General features: G+C 54.6%; 2 protein-coding genes across 2 annotated transcripts; one reads left to right on the forward strand and one right to left on the reverse strand.

The window, feature by feature from the left end:
• Window positions 1–1,033: 1,033 nt before the first annotated feature.
• Window positions 1,034–2,512, forward strand: LOC127493071 (lymphocyte antigen 6G6e). The gene is made up of 3 exons (XM_051854948.2): window positions 1,034–1,194; window positions 1,836–1,961; window positions 2,052–2,512. Exons 1-3 carry the CDS (start codon window positions 1,143–1,145, stop codon window positions 2,279–2,281), a joined length of 408 nt encoding a protein of 135 aa, XP_051710908.2. The 5' UTR covers window positions 1,034–1,142; the 3' UTR covers window positions 2,282–2,512.
• Window positions 2,513–4,064: 1,552 nt separating this feature from the next.
• Window positions 4,065–7,151, reverse strand: LY6G6F (lymphocyte antigen 6 family member G6F). Its single transcript, XM_051854946.2, has 6 exons — window positions 7,033–7,151; window positions 6,281–6,610; window positions 5,927–6,190; window positions 4,637–4,792; window positions 4,425–4,491; window positions 4,065–4,268 (listed from the first exon to the last, which is right to left on the reverse strand). Exons 1-6 carry the CDS (start codon window positions 7,085–7,087, stop codon window positions 4,244–4,246), a joined length of 897 nt encoding a protein of 298 aa, XP_051710906.2. The 5' UTR covers window positions 7,088–7,151; the 3' UTR covers window positions 4,065–4,243.
• Between the last annotated feature and the right edge of the window lie 4,309 nt (window positions 7,152–11,460).

Genomic DNA, 11,460 nt, shown 5'->3' on the forward strand with positions numbered 1-11,460 from the left:
TCCCATCGAACACACTGAATTCAGAAGCAGTTGTAAATAGCCAGCCATCTTCGATTAAATAGATTTGCAAAAATGTAAAGCTATGCCACTCTTCTCACGGTGCTGTTGGGAAGCGATGATTACTTTTTACACAACTATGGTCTGTCAATGTGATAGATGGGTTACTTTTATTTTTTAAGCCAACCAATAAATATCTATTCAACATATCCTGTTTAGATGCTTCATGTTGTGACTAGTGATACAATCCACATACAGAAAACTCTGTGGCGTCTTCAGTAATTTTTAGGAGTCTAAAGAGAGGCTGAAATCAAAGTTTGAAAACCACTGGGCACCTGTGTCTCCCGGTCCCACCCCACTCACACCCTCAGACTTGCTGCTTCTGGAGCATTGCAGGCCTGATTCCCCAGCTGCAGCTCTCTCCCTCCCAACATCTGAAATCCCAGGATCCCAGACTCTCCCACACAGCCCCCCACCCCCAAATCCCTCCCCACACCTCCGCTCTGAGTCTTTGGATCCCACCCTGGTGGAAGCGCATCTATCCTGCCAGACCCACCTGTGATTCATTCAATCCTGCAAGGTAGTAAACCCGTGGGGGATAATTATGGAGCAGGAATGTTGAGGCTTGGGGAGAGGGGGAGGAATCAAAGGGATCCGAAGCTGGGTGGGGTCCGCCTGCCACAGCTGGGCTTTGTATGTGGGGTGTGGGGGTATTGCTGATGGTACACTCACAACACCCCGCCGTCTGGGTCAGGGCTGTGACCTTGACAGACACTCCACGCACCAAGGGGGAAAGGGAAAACAAAGACAGGGCGAGGAGTCAGAGCAGAGAACAGCTTGAGACGGGGAAGGAGGGGGAAGAGCTGGAGGGAAGGTGACAGACACTATTTGGGAGCGGCAGACGGTGCTCTGTGGCACAGACACACTGCAGGAAAACCGAGAGGACCCTCGGGGCAAGGGCGCATTCAAGTTGGGGGCAGGCAGGCATTGTGAGAGGGGAGGTGCAGAGCAGAGGCTGCAGAGTCTGGTCTCAGTTCCGCCCCCCAGATTCACTCCCTAGGTGTGTTTGTTTATGGGTCCTCCCTGTTCGCTCCAGCTCTCAGGGTGCAGCTCATTCTCCCAGACTGCGGAGCCCTGAGCCAGCCATGGGCCCCACCAGCATCTTCCTCTGCGTCCTGTTCCTCTCTGGGGCACTGGGTAAGGGTGGACCCGGCAATCCTCAGGGGACAGGGAGCTGGGGCCGGAGGGGAGGGGCTGGAAGAGGCCAGGAAGAAAACTGGGGGGGCTCTCGGGAGACCAGGGCCTTGGGAACAGCCCCAGGCCAGCCCGAAAGGGAGGAAGAGGAAAAGTTACCTTCATAGGCTTTTCAGAACCACTGTCTTCCCTGCTGGCCCTCGCCTGCCTCTGTCTCCCCATCCCTAATCTCACATCTTGCTTCTTTGCTGGGCTCCTCTGTCAAAGTCGTGTCCTATTTTCTTATCTGTCTCTGGGCCATCTACTTAACTTTTCACTTCCTCCCTCCTCCTCCTCCTCCCGCTGGCTCTGGCTTCTGCCACTCTGAATGCCCAGCTCCGATTCTCTTGGCTTCTGTTTATGTCCCGTGTGTCTCTCTCCATGCCTGTATCCCTCTCGTCTCTGCCCTTGTTTCTCTTCCTGCTTTGTCTCCCCTCCCTTCTCCCTGCCTCTTTTTCTGTCTGCCCTTCTCCCTCAGTTCCATGGCTTCCCTCTCTCTCAGTTGTGCCACTTCTCTCTGTGGATCCCTTTCCCAGACCTAGGCTCTGCCTCTCACGGGGAGTGTTTGCCTCTCCCCACTGCCCTGATCTGTGCTGCCCCAACAGGTCTCACCACTTCCCCTGCCCAGGGCCGGCTCCGCTGTTACACCTGCAGCTTCGCCAAACCTTGCTACCCTGTTCCCACCGAGTGTCGGGAGGGGGAAGCTTGTGGCATCAGCACAGGCACCTCAGGTAGGAGTCCGGCTCGGTGGCCCCTCTCCCTAACGCCCTGCCTCCCTCTGTCTTTCCTGCTGCCCCACCTCGGTTTTCTCTTCCCCACAGATCAGAACGAGATCATCCAACGGAAGGGCTGCCTCCCACGGGCACAGTGCCTTCTGCCAGGCCGTGCCACCTACTGGTCACGCTCCTATATTCTGCGGCACGAGTGTTGCGAGCAGGACCTGTGCAACACGGCCACCAAGCCGCAGGGGCTCCCCAGCCTCCTCCTCCTCCTCCTCACCCTGCTCCTGCTCGCGGCTGGCACCGCCTGGGGAGGCGCCTTCCTCCGCTAGCCCCATGTGGATCTGCAGCCCGCAAGCCGGGACTCCTCCACCATCAGCAGCGCCCTACAAACACCTGTACAGACATTCCTGAGGCCTGCTCAAGAACCTGATTCCGGACAGAGACTTCAGACCCTTGAGCCCAACACCTTTGCAGACCCCTTCCACTATCTGATTCCTTAGACTCCAGCCCCTACAGGAACCTGCCTGGAACCCAGGCTCATAAAGGACACTTGTTCTGTATCTTTTGTCTTTTGGTGTGTGTGTGTGTGTGTGTGTGTTAAAGATTTTTATTTTATTTTATTGAAAGGTGGAGTAACAAAGGAGAGAAATATCTTCTATCTGCTAGTTCTCTCCCCAAATGCCCACAACAAGCCAGGACTGGGGCCCCAGGAGCCCGGAACTCCATCCAGGTCTCCCATATGGGTGGCAGGATGGCCAAGTACTTGGGCCATCCTCGTCTGCCTCCCAGGCCCATCAGCAGGAAGCTGGATCAGAAGTGTGACATAGCCAGGACTGCATCCAGGATGTGGGTATCACAAGCAGCGGCTTCACCTGCTGTGCAACAACACCTGCCCTCAGTCTTTCGTCTTTTCTAAATGCCTGTTGCTGATTCCCCCAGGTTCCAGGCAGGGCAGGCATTTCGACGGATTTGGGGGGTCCCAGGCAAGAGACTTGAAAGGGCACCAGGTTTGGCGAGGAGAGTCTCAATGGGGAAGATTAATCTGGTAGGTGGCAAACTCAGGGGCGAGGCCTTGAGAACCGCGAAGAGTACATTTCATAGCAGGGCCATCTGGGAGCCTGCGGATGGGCAGTGTGTGCACTGTGCATGTGTGTGCGCCTGTGTCCTAAGGGCAAACCACAGCTGCTTGGCCGGTTGGGCTGCAATGCTGGACCCTGAGCCAGATGCTCCCTTTCCCCTCATTCTCCATCCGCGTTGTTAGGCTGCTCTGTCCCCTCGGAGCACAGCTGCATTGTGAAGGCTTAGGAGAAAGCGTTTCCCCGGTGAGGCCCAGGCGTGAGCCTCAACACAGAGGGGCACATGGCGGAGCTGCCTGGGAGGGTGTGGCTGGGAGTCCGGCTCCTTTCTGCCTGGGATCGGGGGATGGCCGCCTTGGGAGCACCAGTGGCCTTCCCTGCTTCATCAGCCCAGGCTTGTCCACATTCCCCAGAGAGCTCGGCATAAACCACCCCTTGGGAATCCCTCTGCCAGCCCCTGTGGACACTCCCTCCGCGGGGGTGGGAGTGGGAGATAGGGTATGACCCCTGGGTGGCAGGGGAGTCAGGAGCTGCACATGTGCCCCGTGGTTCAGACTCCACAAGGAGCGCCATGGGAAGTGTGCGTGCCCAGGATAAGGAGGGTGTGGGGAGGGGCCCAGCCCTGACTCAGCTCCGTCCCCTTCCATCGGAGGAAGTCCTGGGGTCCCTGAAAAGTGCGTGTTTCCCCTGTGCTTCCGTTCTCAGTGTGGAGAAACCTGGGCGGTGAGGGGCCGGGTGTCTGGCTTAATTTGGAGGCAAGCTGAGCCTTCTTCCCATTTTCTCTGTCCCCCGGTTCCACTTCGTGGTTCTATTTTCTCCCTCTGTCCATCTTCTCCCTCCTACTGTGACTTGAGCCTCAGATTCCCCTCCCACCAGTTTCCCTCCATTGCTCGAATCTCTGGATTCCTCTGTCTCCTCCCTGCCCACTCCCTCCCTCCCCATCCTCACCAACGGCCCCAGACTCCCTTCAATCCCATAGTCCTCTGGGCTCAGGCATCCCCCAACCCCGGCTGCTACAAGTCAGGAGAGCACACTGTTTTGTAGGTGGCATCATAGAATAATGTTCCTCCTTTCATTCACCCAACACGAAGAACGGCTGGGGGGAGCTGCTGGAGACAGCTGGATGGTGAGGTCACCTCCTCTGCCCCTCCCCCCTTGACAAGGTTTTCAGGGAGACAGCGGGTCACACTTCCCAGCAGCAGATGTCACCAAGAATCACTTGATCTTGTGGGCTGGTGGGCTGTGGGGTTTACAAAGCAGGGAGACAGATAAACGATGCCTCTATTCTCCCCCTCCCCAGGAACCAGGGGCTCGTCCCCACCCCAGCGCCAGCAGGCCCCCTCTCATCCCCAGTCCCCTTGGGGATTTAAGCCTCTGCCCCCTCATTTTTCCTCACCTGAGATGGGCCAAATGGATGTTCTCATAGACCTGGATTTCGGGTTTGAAGTGGGGAATCGAGACATCTGGGGAGGAGGAGACACATGTGGAGGACCAAAGAGAAGTCCCCAATAACTCAGCACTGTGTCCCCTACCAGCCCCTCCCAAGAGAAGAGCCGGCACAGAGCCCAAGCCCAGCCCTCTTCTGCCCTCTGGGAGGGACGGACTCACCTCTGCCTTGAGCCGCCCTGACCCTCCGCCTCCAGAGCAGGACGCTGAGGGCCAGGATGGCGAACCCCTGGCCCACTATGAGCAGCAGCATCAGGATGCGGGCCACGTCCCAGCCCGCGGAAGGGGCACAGAGGACAGGAGAGGCATCCACGAAGGCTATGGTGAGGGCGAGACAAGACAGGGAGGGAGGAAGGAGGAGGGAGGAGGGAGGGGCTCCCTGAGCCCCAGAGAATTCCTCGTCCCACAGCAGGTTTCATGAACTTCCCTGCCCCGACATCTGCTCCCTCCCAGCCCCTCCCCAGCCACTTTGCCCCTCTCCAGGCCCCTCTCCCTGATCCCACAGCTCCTGCAGACACATGGACAACTAACGCCAGAGATCACATCACGGGCCGTGTCTGCGCTGTCCCCTTCTCAGGACAGACAAATGCCTTCCCTCCCTTCACTCCTCCGTTCACTCTCCGAGCCTTTGCTGGGTTCCATCAGCCCTGCAGCGTGTCAGGCAGGGAGGAGGCAGGGGATGCCCCTTCACTGGCCTCTGCTTCCTGAGCCTATGGCTCTCTGCCCCTCCTTCCTGCATTATAAACGGGTTATTCTATATCTCGGAGCATTCATTCCCCGTATAATGGCCTTACTATTGTAAATCAATTACATTTTTTCTCTTTCTGCCTTCACTGTCAATGGAGCCATTATAACACCAGTGCATAAACTCTTGGGGCCCGGCACTGTGGCAGAGCAGGTAAAGCCGCCTCCTGCAGTGCCAGCATCCCACATGGGTGCCGGTTTGAGTCTCGGCTGCTCCACTTCCGATCCAGCTCTCTGCTATGGCCTGGGAAAGCAGTAGAAGATCGCCCAAGTGCTTGGACCCCTGCACCTGCGTGGGAGACCTGGAAGAAACTCCTGGCTCCTGGCTTCGGATCGGCACAGCTCCAGCCATTGCAGCTAATTGGGGAGTGAGTCAGTGGATGGAAGACCTCTCTCTCTCTCTACCTCTCCTCTCTCTGTGTAACTCTCTCAAATAAATAAATAAATCTTAAAAAAAAAAAAAAAGGAAGAAAAAAAAGACAACTCTTCCAGCAATCATTCTTACCGTCTTCCTCTCTGCTATGAGAGCCCACAGAAATCACAGATCACTGTATTTTGAAACAAGATGGCGCACCAGGCAATGGTCGGCTCCACCAGAAGTCACTCCTGACCCGGCTCGATTTGCCTCCTATCCCACCTGCTTCCCTGACCAGCAGGTGGGAGAAGAGCTGGGGGCAACAGCCCTGCCCACCTGCTCCCTCAGTTTACCTGCCAGGCTAAAGCTGACCCCTTTGTTCTGAGACACGAGGCAGCGGATGATTCTCGGTCTACGGCCCCTGGGCTCGGGAGGTCCCTCCCCGGGACACACCAAAAGCAGAGCAGCCCCCTCACTCCAGAATGACTGAACACGGCCCCTCACGGGACCCTTCCCCTCCAGCCAGGTTGCAAAGTCCAGGCGTCTCGCAGGAAACACAGAACAGAGGAGGAGAGAGCAGGAGGACCCATCGGCAGCCCTTGCAGATAACTGGGATCCTGTTGGGGGGAGGGGAGAGGGACAGCTTAGCTCTTGCGCAGGGCGTCCCCCTTCTCCCCGCAGCCACTGCTCTGCACACCCCTGCTCACCTTTGAGCAGGGAGACATCATACACCCTCCAGTTCTGGTACTTGTAGCGCTGACCCAGCACCGCACACCAGTACCTCCCAGCGTCTCCCTCCTGGGACCCCTCCAGCCAAAGAGAATAGTTGCCCAGCAGCTTGGCCCTGGATTCCCTTCCGGTTTTCCTAAGGCCAGCAATGAACTTGGTGATTTTGACTTGGACCACCATGGTGGTAGAGGAGCCTGCAGCAGAGCTGTGGAACCAAGCCAGGATTTCATCTCCATGCAGCGTGGGCGGTGGGGGGCAGGGCAGCTCCAGGGCCTCCCCCAGGGTCACATAGGCATCCCGGATGTTGTCTGTGGGGAGAGGGTTGTGTGAGGCCAGAGACCTCCATCGAACGGACACCACGCCCTGTTGCCAACTCGACCTCCAGCCCCGGGCTTCCTCCCACTCTGGGGTTCCCCAGCCCTGCCTTGGCTGGTGGGCACATTTCTCTAGTAAGCTTTCCTCCACACGCCTCGGCATCTGGAGGGCAAAGGCTGGGATATTTGAAATGCCGGCATCTCTCCCAGCATTTACTCATTGGTTCTTGTTTTCTCCAGGAAACTCCACCCATCCTCCTTCCCTCCGGGGCTTCCCCAGCACGGGAGGTAGAGAGTACAGGCGGGGTAATGTATCTTCCTGACTCAGGTGCCTTGCCCAAGCCTCAGGAGAAACAGCAGCTGTCCCTGTCCAGCCTTGAAAATAGCTGAGGGGTCCCCCTCCTCCTGCCGCTTACCTGCAGCAGCCTGGAAGGGCCAGTGTAGGAACAGGAGGAGGAACCAGACTGCCATGGCGAGAGCCTGCCAAGGTCTCTTGCTCCCAGCCCCGGCGGCCCCAGGGAGGAAACGGGCCAGATAAAGGCCCCGGTCTGCAGTGACATGGCCTCTGGATGGGATGAGAAGTACCCACCACTGTTCCTTCCTGGGGGGGAGGGAGGGGGAGGACGCCGTCCGTCCAGGCTGCTTCAAAGATGACCTCCTCACCCCCTGACTCCACTCCAGCTGAGAGACTCAAATCAAGATTTTCCATGGGCACCTGTTCGAGTCCCAGCTGCTCCCCTTCTGATCCAGCTCTCTGCTATGGCCTGGGAGAGCAGTAGAAGATGGCCCAAGTCCTTGGGCCCCTGCACCCATGTGGGAGACCTAGAGGAAGCTCCTGGCTCCTGGCTTTGGATAAGCTCAGCTCTGGCCATTGTGGTCATTTGGGGAGTGAACCAGCGGAATGGAAGACTTCTCTCTCTCTCTCTCTCTCTCTCTCTTTCTGGCACTACCTTTTCGGTAACGCTTTCAAATAAATAAAATAAATCTTAAAAAAAAAAAAAGATTTTCCATGCTGAGAAACCTGTAGAGAAAGTGCCCAGATGTTGGCCTCCTGTCAGTCTGGAAGCATATTCTGTCATCTCTCTTCAGCTCCTAACAGATGTCAGCTGTCTTTGTGTTGGTAGAACCCAGCACAAGATGGTGTATACAGTCAGTACTCCATAAATGACTATGGTTGCCTGGCACAGACCTTCCAGAACCTTTGATGAGTGTATTAAGTTTCTACTCAAGGAAGATAGCAGGTGCCCTGAGTATTCCGTGATTCATCCTTTAGCCCCTGGAAATATTGTTGTTGTTGTTGTTGTTGTTGTTGTTATTGAACAGAAAGATTTGGGGCTGGCGTGGTGGTGCAGTAGTTAAAGCCACTGCCTGCAATGCCAGCGTCCCATATGGGTGCTGGTTAGAGACCCGGCTACTTCATTTTCTGTCTGGCTCCCTGCTATGGCCTGGGAAAGCAGCAGAAAATGGCTCAAGTGCTTGGGCTCCTGCACCCATGTGGGAGATCTGGAAGAAGCTCCTGGCTCCTGTCTTCAGCCTAGCCCAGGTCCAGCCGTTGTGGCCATTTGGGGTGTGAAACAGTGGGTAGAAGATCTTTCTCTCTCTGTCTCCTCCTTTTTCTGTGTAATTCTGACTTTCAAACAAATAAATGAATCTTTAAAAACAATAAGTAGGCCGGCACCGCGGCTCAATAGGCTAATCCTCTACCTAGCAGCACCGGCATACTGGGTTCTAGTCCCGGTAGGGGCGCCAGATTCTGTCCCGGTTGCCCCTCTTCCAGGCCAGCTCTCTGCTGTGGCCAGGGAGTGCAGTGGAGGATGGCCCAAGTGCTTGGGCCCTGCACCCCATGGGAGACCAGGAGAAGCACCTGGCTCCTGCCTTCGGATCAGCGCGGTGCGCCGGCTTCAGCGCGCCAGCCGTGGCGGCCATTGGAGGGTGAACCAACAGCAAAAGGAAGACCTTTCTCTCTGTCTCTCTCTCTCACTGTCCACTCTGCTTGTCAAAAAAAAAAAAAAAAAAAAAGTAAATAAAAAAAACCCCTCTCTGTTTCTCTCACTAACTCTGTCAAATAAAAAAAATTTGAAAAAAGATTTTTAAAAAATGTATGTTGAAAGTCAGAGTTACAGAAACAGAGACGGAAGGAGAGACAGGTCTTCATCTGCTAGTTCACTCCACAGATGGCTGCTACAGCCAGGGCTGAGCCAGGATGAAGCCAGAAGCCAGGAGCTTCACCGGGGTCTCCCACATGGGTGGAAGGAGCCCAGACACTTGGGTCATCTGCTGCTTCTCCCAGGCTACTAGCAGGGAGCTGGATTGGAAGTGGGTGCCAGCATTGTAGGTGACAGGTTTATCCACTATGACACAATGCCAGCTCCAGGAATGGCTCTTTTTTTTTTTTTTTCAAAGATTTATTTATTTATTTGAAAGTCAGAGTTACAGAGAAAGGAGAGGCAGAGAGAGAAAGAGAGAGGTCTTCCATCCGATAGTTCACTCCCCAATTGGCCGCAATAGCTGGAGCTGTGCCGATCCAAAGCCAGGAGCCAGGAGCCTCCTCTGGGTCTCCCACGCAGGTGCAGGGGCCCAAGGACTTGGGCCATCCTCCACTGCTTTCCCAGGCCATAGCAGAGAGCTGAATCAGAGGTAGAGCAGCTGGGTCTCGAACTGGAACCCATATGGAATGCCAGCACTTCAGGCCAGGGCGTTAACCCATTGTACCACAGTGCCAGCCCCTGGAATGGCTTTTTTTTTTTTTTTACAGGCAGAGTGGACAGTGAGAGAGAGAGAGACAGAGAGAAAGGTCTTCCTTTGCCGTTGGTTCACCCTCTAATGGCCGCTGCGGCTGGCGCGCTGAAGCCGGCGCACCACGCTGATCCGATGGCAGGAGCCAGGTGCTTCTCCTGGTCTCCCATGGGGTGCAGGGCCCAAGCACCTGGGCCATCCTTCACTGCACTCTCTGGCCACAGCAGAGAGCTGGCCTGGAAGAGGGGCAACCGGGACAGCATCCGGTGCCCCGACCGGGACTAGAACCCGGTGTGCCGGCGCCGCTAGGCGGAGGATTAGCCTAGTGAGCCGCAGCGCCGGCCTGGAATGGCTCTTAAGGCAGCTATTCTTATAGTTCTGATAGTTTTCCATGTGTTATTTATTTATCTTAAAATTATGTTGATGAGCTATTCCATACATAGCAAAGACTATAAGTGATGTTCAACTGTGTAGTGGAGAAACAGGTATACTCATACAACGAAGCTCTGGACAGCAGTGAGAATGAACAGACTGCATTGCAATGGCGGCAAGGCTGAATGTCACAAACCTAATCAGAGTAAAAGAAGGCAGGTGTGAGGAACACGTATTGTAGTACCTCACTTACTAAAAAGTACAGAAAGAAGGGCCGGTGTGTGGCACAGCAGGTAAAGCTGCCACCTGCAGCGCCGGAATCCCATATAGGCACTGGTTCACTTCCTGGCTGCTCTGCTTCAGATCCAGCTCCCTGCTAATGCTCCTGGGAAAGCAGTAGAAGATGGCCCAAGTGCTTGGGCCACTGCACCCACATGGGAGACCCGGAGGAAAATCCTGGCTCCTGGCTTCAGCCTGGTTCAACCCTGGCCATTGTGGCCACTTGAGGAGATGGAAGATCTGTCTCTTCCCCTCTCTCTGAAACTCTTTCAAATAAATAAATAAATCTCTAAAAATTAATGAAGTAAAAAGTACAAAAATAGTTAAAATCAATCTATGGTGTGAGAAATATGAATAATGGTTGCCCTTGTGTGTGTCTGGGGTTAGTAATGGTAGCCACTGGTTAGGAATCCTGGGAGAGCCTTCCAGATGTTACTATGATCTGTTCTTGTCTGTTTGTTTATTTATTTTTATTTGAAAGGCCGAGAGTTCCCCAAATGCCCACACATCTAGGGCTGGGCCAGGCAGAAGCCACGAGCCCAGAACACAATCCAGAGTACTCTAGCCCTCATTTACTGTTGTCCAGAATGTGCATTGGCAGAAAATTTGATTGGAAGTAGATCCAGGACTTGAACCCAGGCACTCTGATACGGGATGCAAGTGGGTTCATTTATTTATTTATTAGAGAGGCAGAGGCGGAAAGAAAGAGGGAAAGGGAGAGGGAGGGGAAGGGGGAGAGGAGGAGGGAGGGTGAGGAGGAGAGGAGGAGGGAGGGGGAGGGGAGGGGGAGAGAAGGAGGGGGAGGGGAGGGGGAGGGAGAGATGTCTTCCATCCACTGACTCACTCTCCAGATGGCTGCAACAGCCAGAGTTTCGCCAATACACTCAGAAGCCAGGAGACAGGAGCCACGAGCTTCCTCCAGGTCTCCCACGCAGGTGCAGGGGCCCAAGGACTTGGGCCATCTTCCACTGCTTTCCTAGGCCACAGCAGAGAGCCAGATTGGAAGTGGAAGCGGAGCAGCCAGGACTTGAACCAGCGCTCATATGGGATATGGGCACTGCAGGTGGCGGCTTTACCCGCTACGCACAGTGCCGGCCCCCATGATCTGCTCTTGATGTGGGTGCTGATTACATGGATGTATTGGATAGGTGTGCTTTTCCATATATGTGTTTACTTCAATAAAAAGCAAAAGAGTTTATATATTGTGTAAGTATAAGGTACAAAGAAAAATAGCCTGTACATGTATTAAGAAACAGAGTATTACCATTTCAAAGCTCCTATATAGTGTGAAACCACTATTCTAAATTTGCTAGTTCTCCATTTAAGGCAGCTCTTCTTATAGTTCTGCTAGTTTTCTTTATCATTAAATTTCACATGATTTTGAATTTTTATACAATGATATAATATTCTGTGTATTCGTGTGTGGTTTTATTTTTCTGTTTTGAGATTTGTCCACA

The sequence above is a fragment of the Oryctolagus cuniculus genome, chromosome 5 (genome assembly GCF_964237555.1).
Source record: "Oryctolagus cuniculus chromosome 5, mOryCun1.1, whole genome shotgun sequence".
NCBI lineage: Eukaryota > Metazoa > Chordata > Mammalia > Lagomorpha > Leporidae > Oryctolagus > Oryctolagus cuniculus.

Bases quoted from the DNA above. Each gene is read 5' to 3' on its own strand.
- LY6G6F (XM_051854946.2), bottom strand. From the start codon at position 7,087: ATGGCAGTCTGGTTCCTCCTCCTGTTCCTACACTGGCCCTTCCAGGCT. The intron at 4,793-5,926 runs GTAAACTGAGGG...CCCTCACCATAG, and splicing joins GGTCAGCTTTAGCCTGGCAG to CCTTCGTGGATGCCTCTCCT. The intron at 4,492-4,636 runs GTGAGTCCGTCC...CCTCCTCCCCAG, and splicing joins CAGGGCGGCTCAAGGCAGAG to ATGTCTCGATTCCCCACTTC.
- LOC127493071 (XM_051854948.2), top strand. From the start codon at position 1,143: ATGGGCCCCACCAGCATCTTCCTCTGCGTCCTGTTCCTCTCTGGGGCA. The intron at 1,195-1,835 runs GTAAGGGTGGAC...CTGCCCCAACAG, and splicing joins GTTCCTCTCTGGGGCACTGG to GTCTCACCACTTCCCCTGCC. The intron at 1,962-2,051 runs GTAGGAGTCCGG...TCTTCCCCACAG, and splicing joins CATCAGCACAGGCACCTCAG to ATCAGAACGAGATCATCCAA.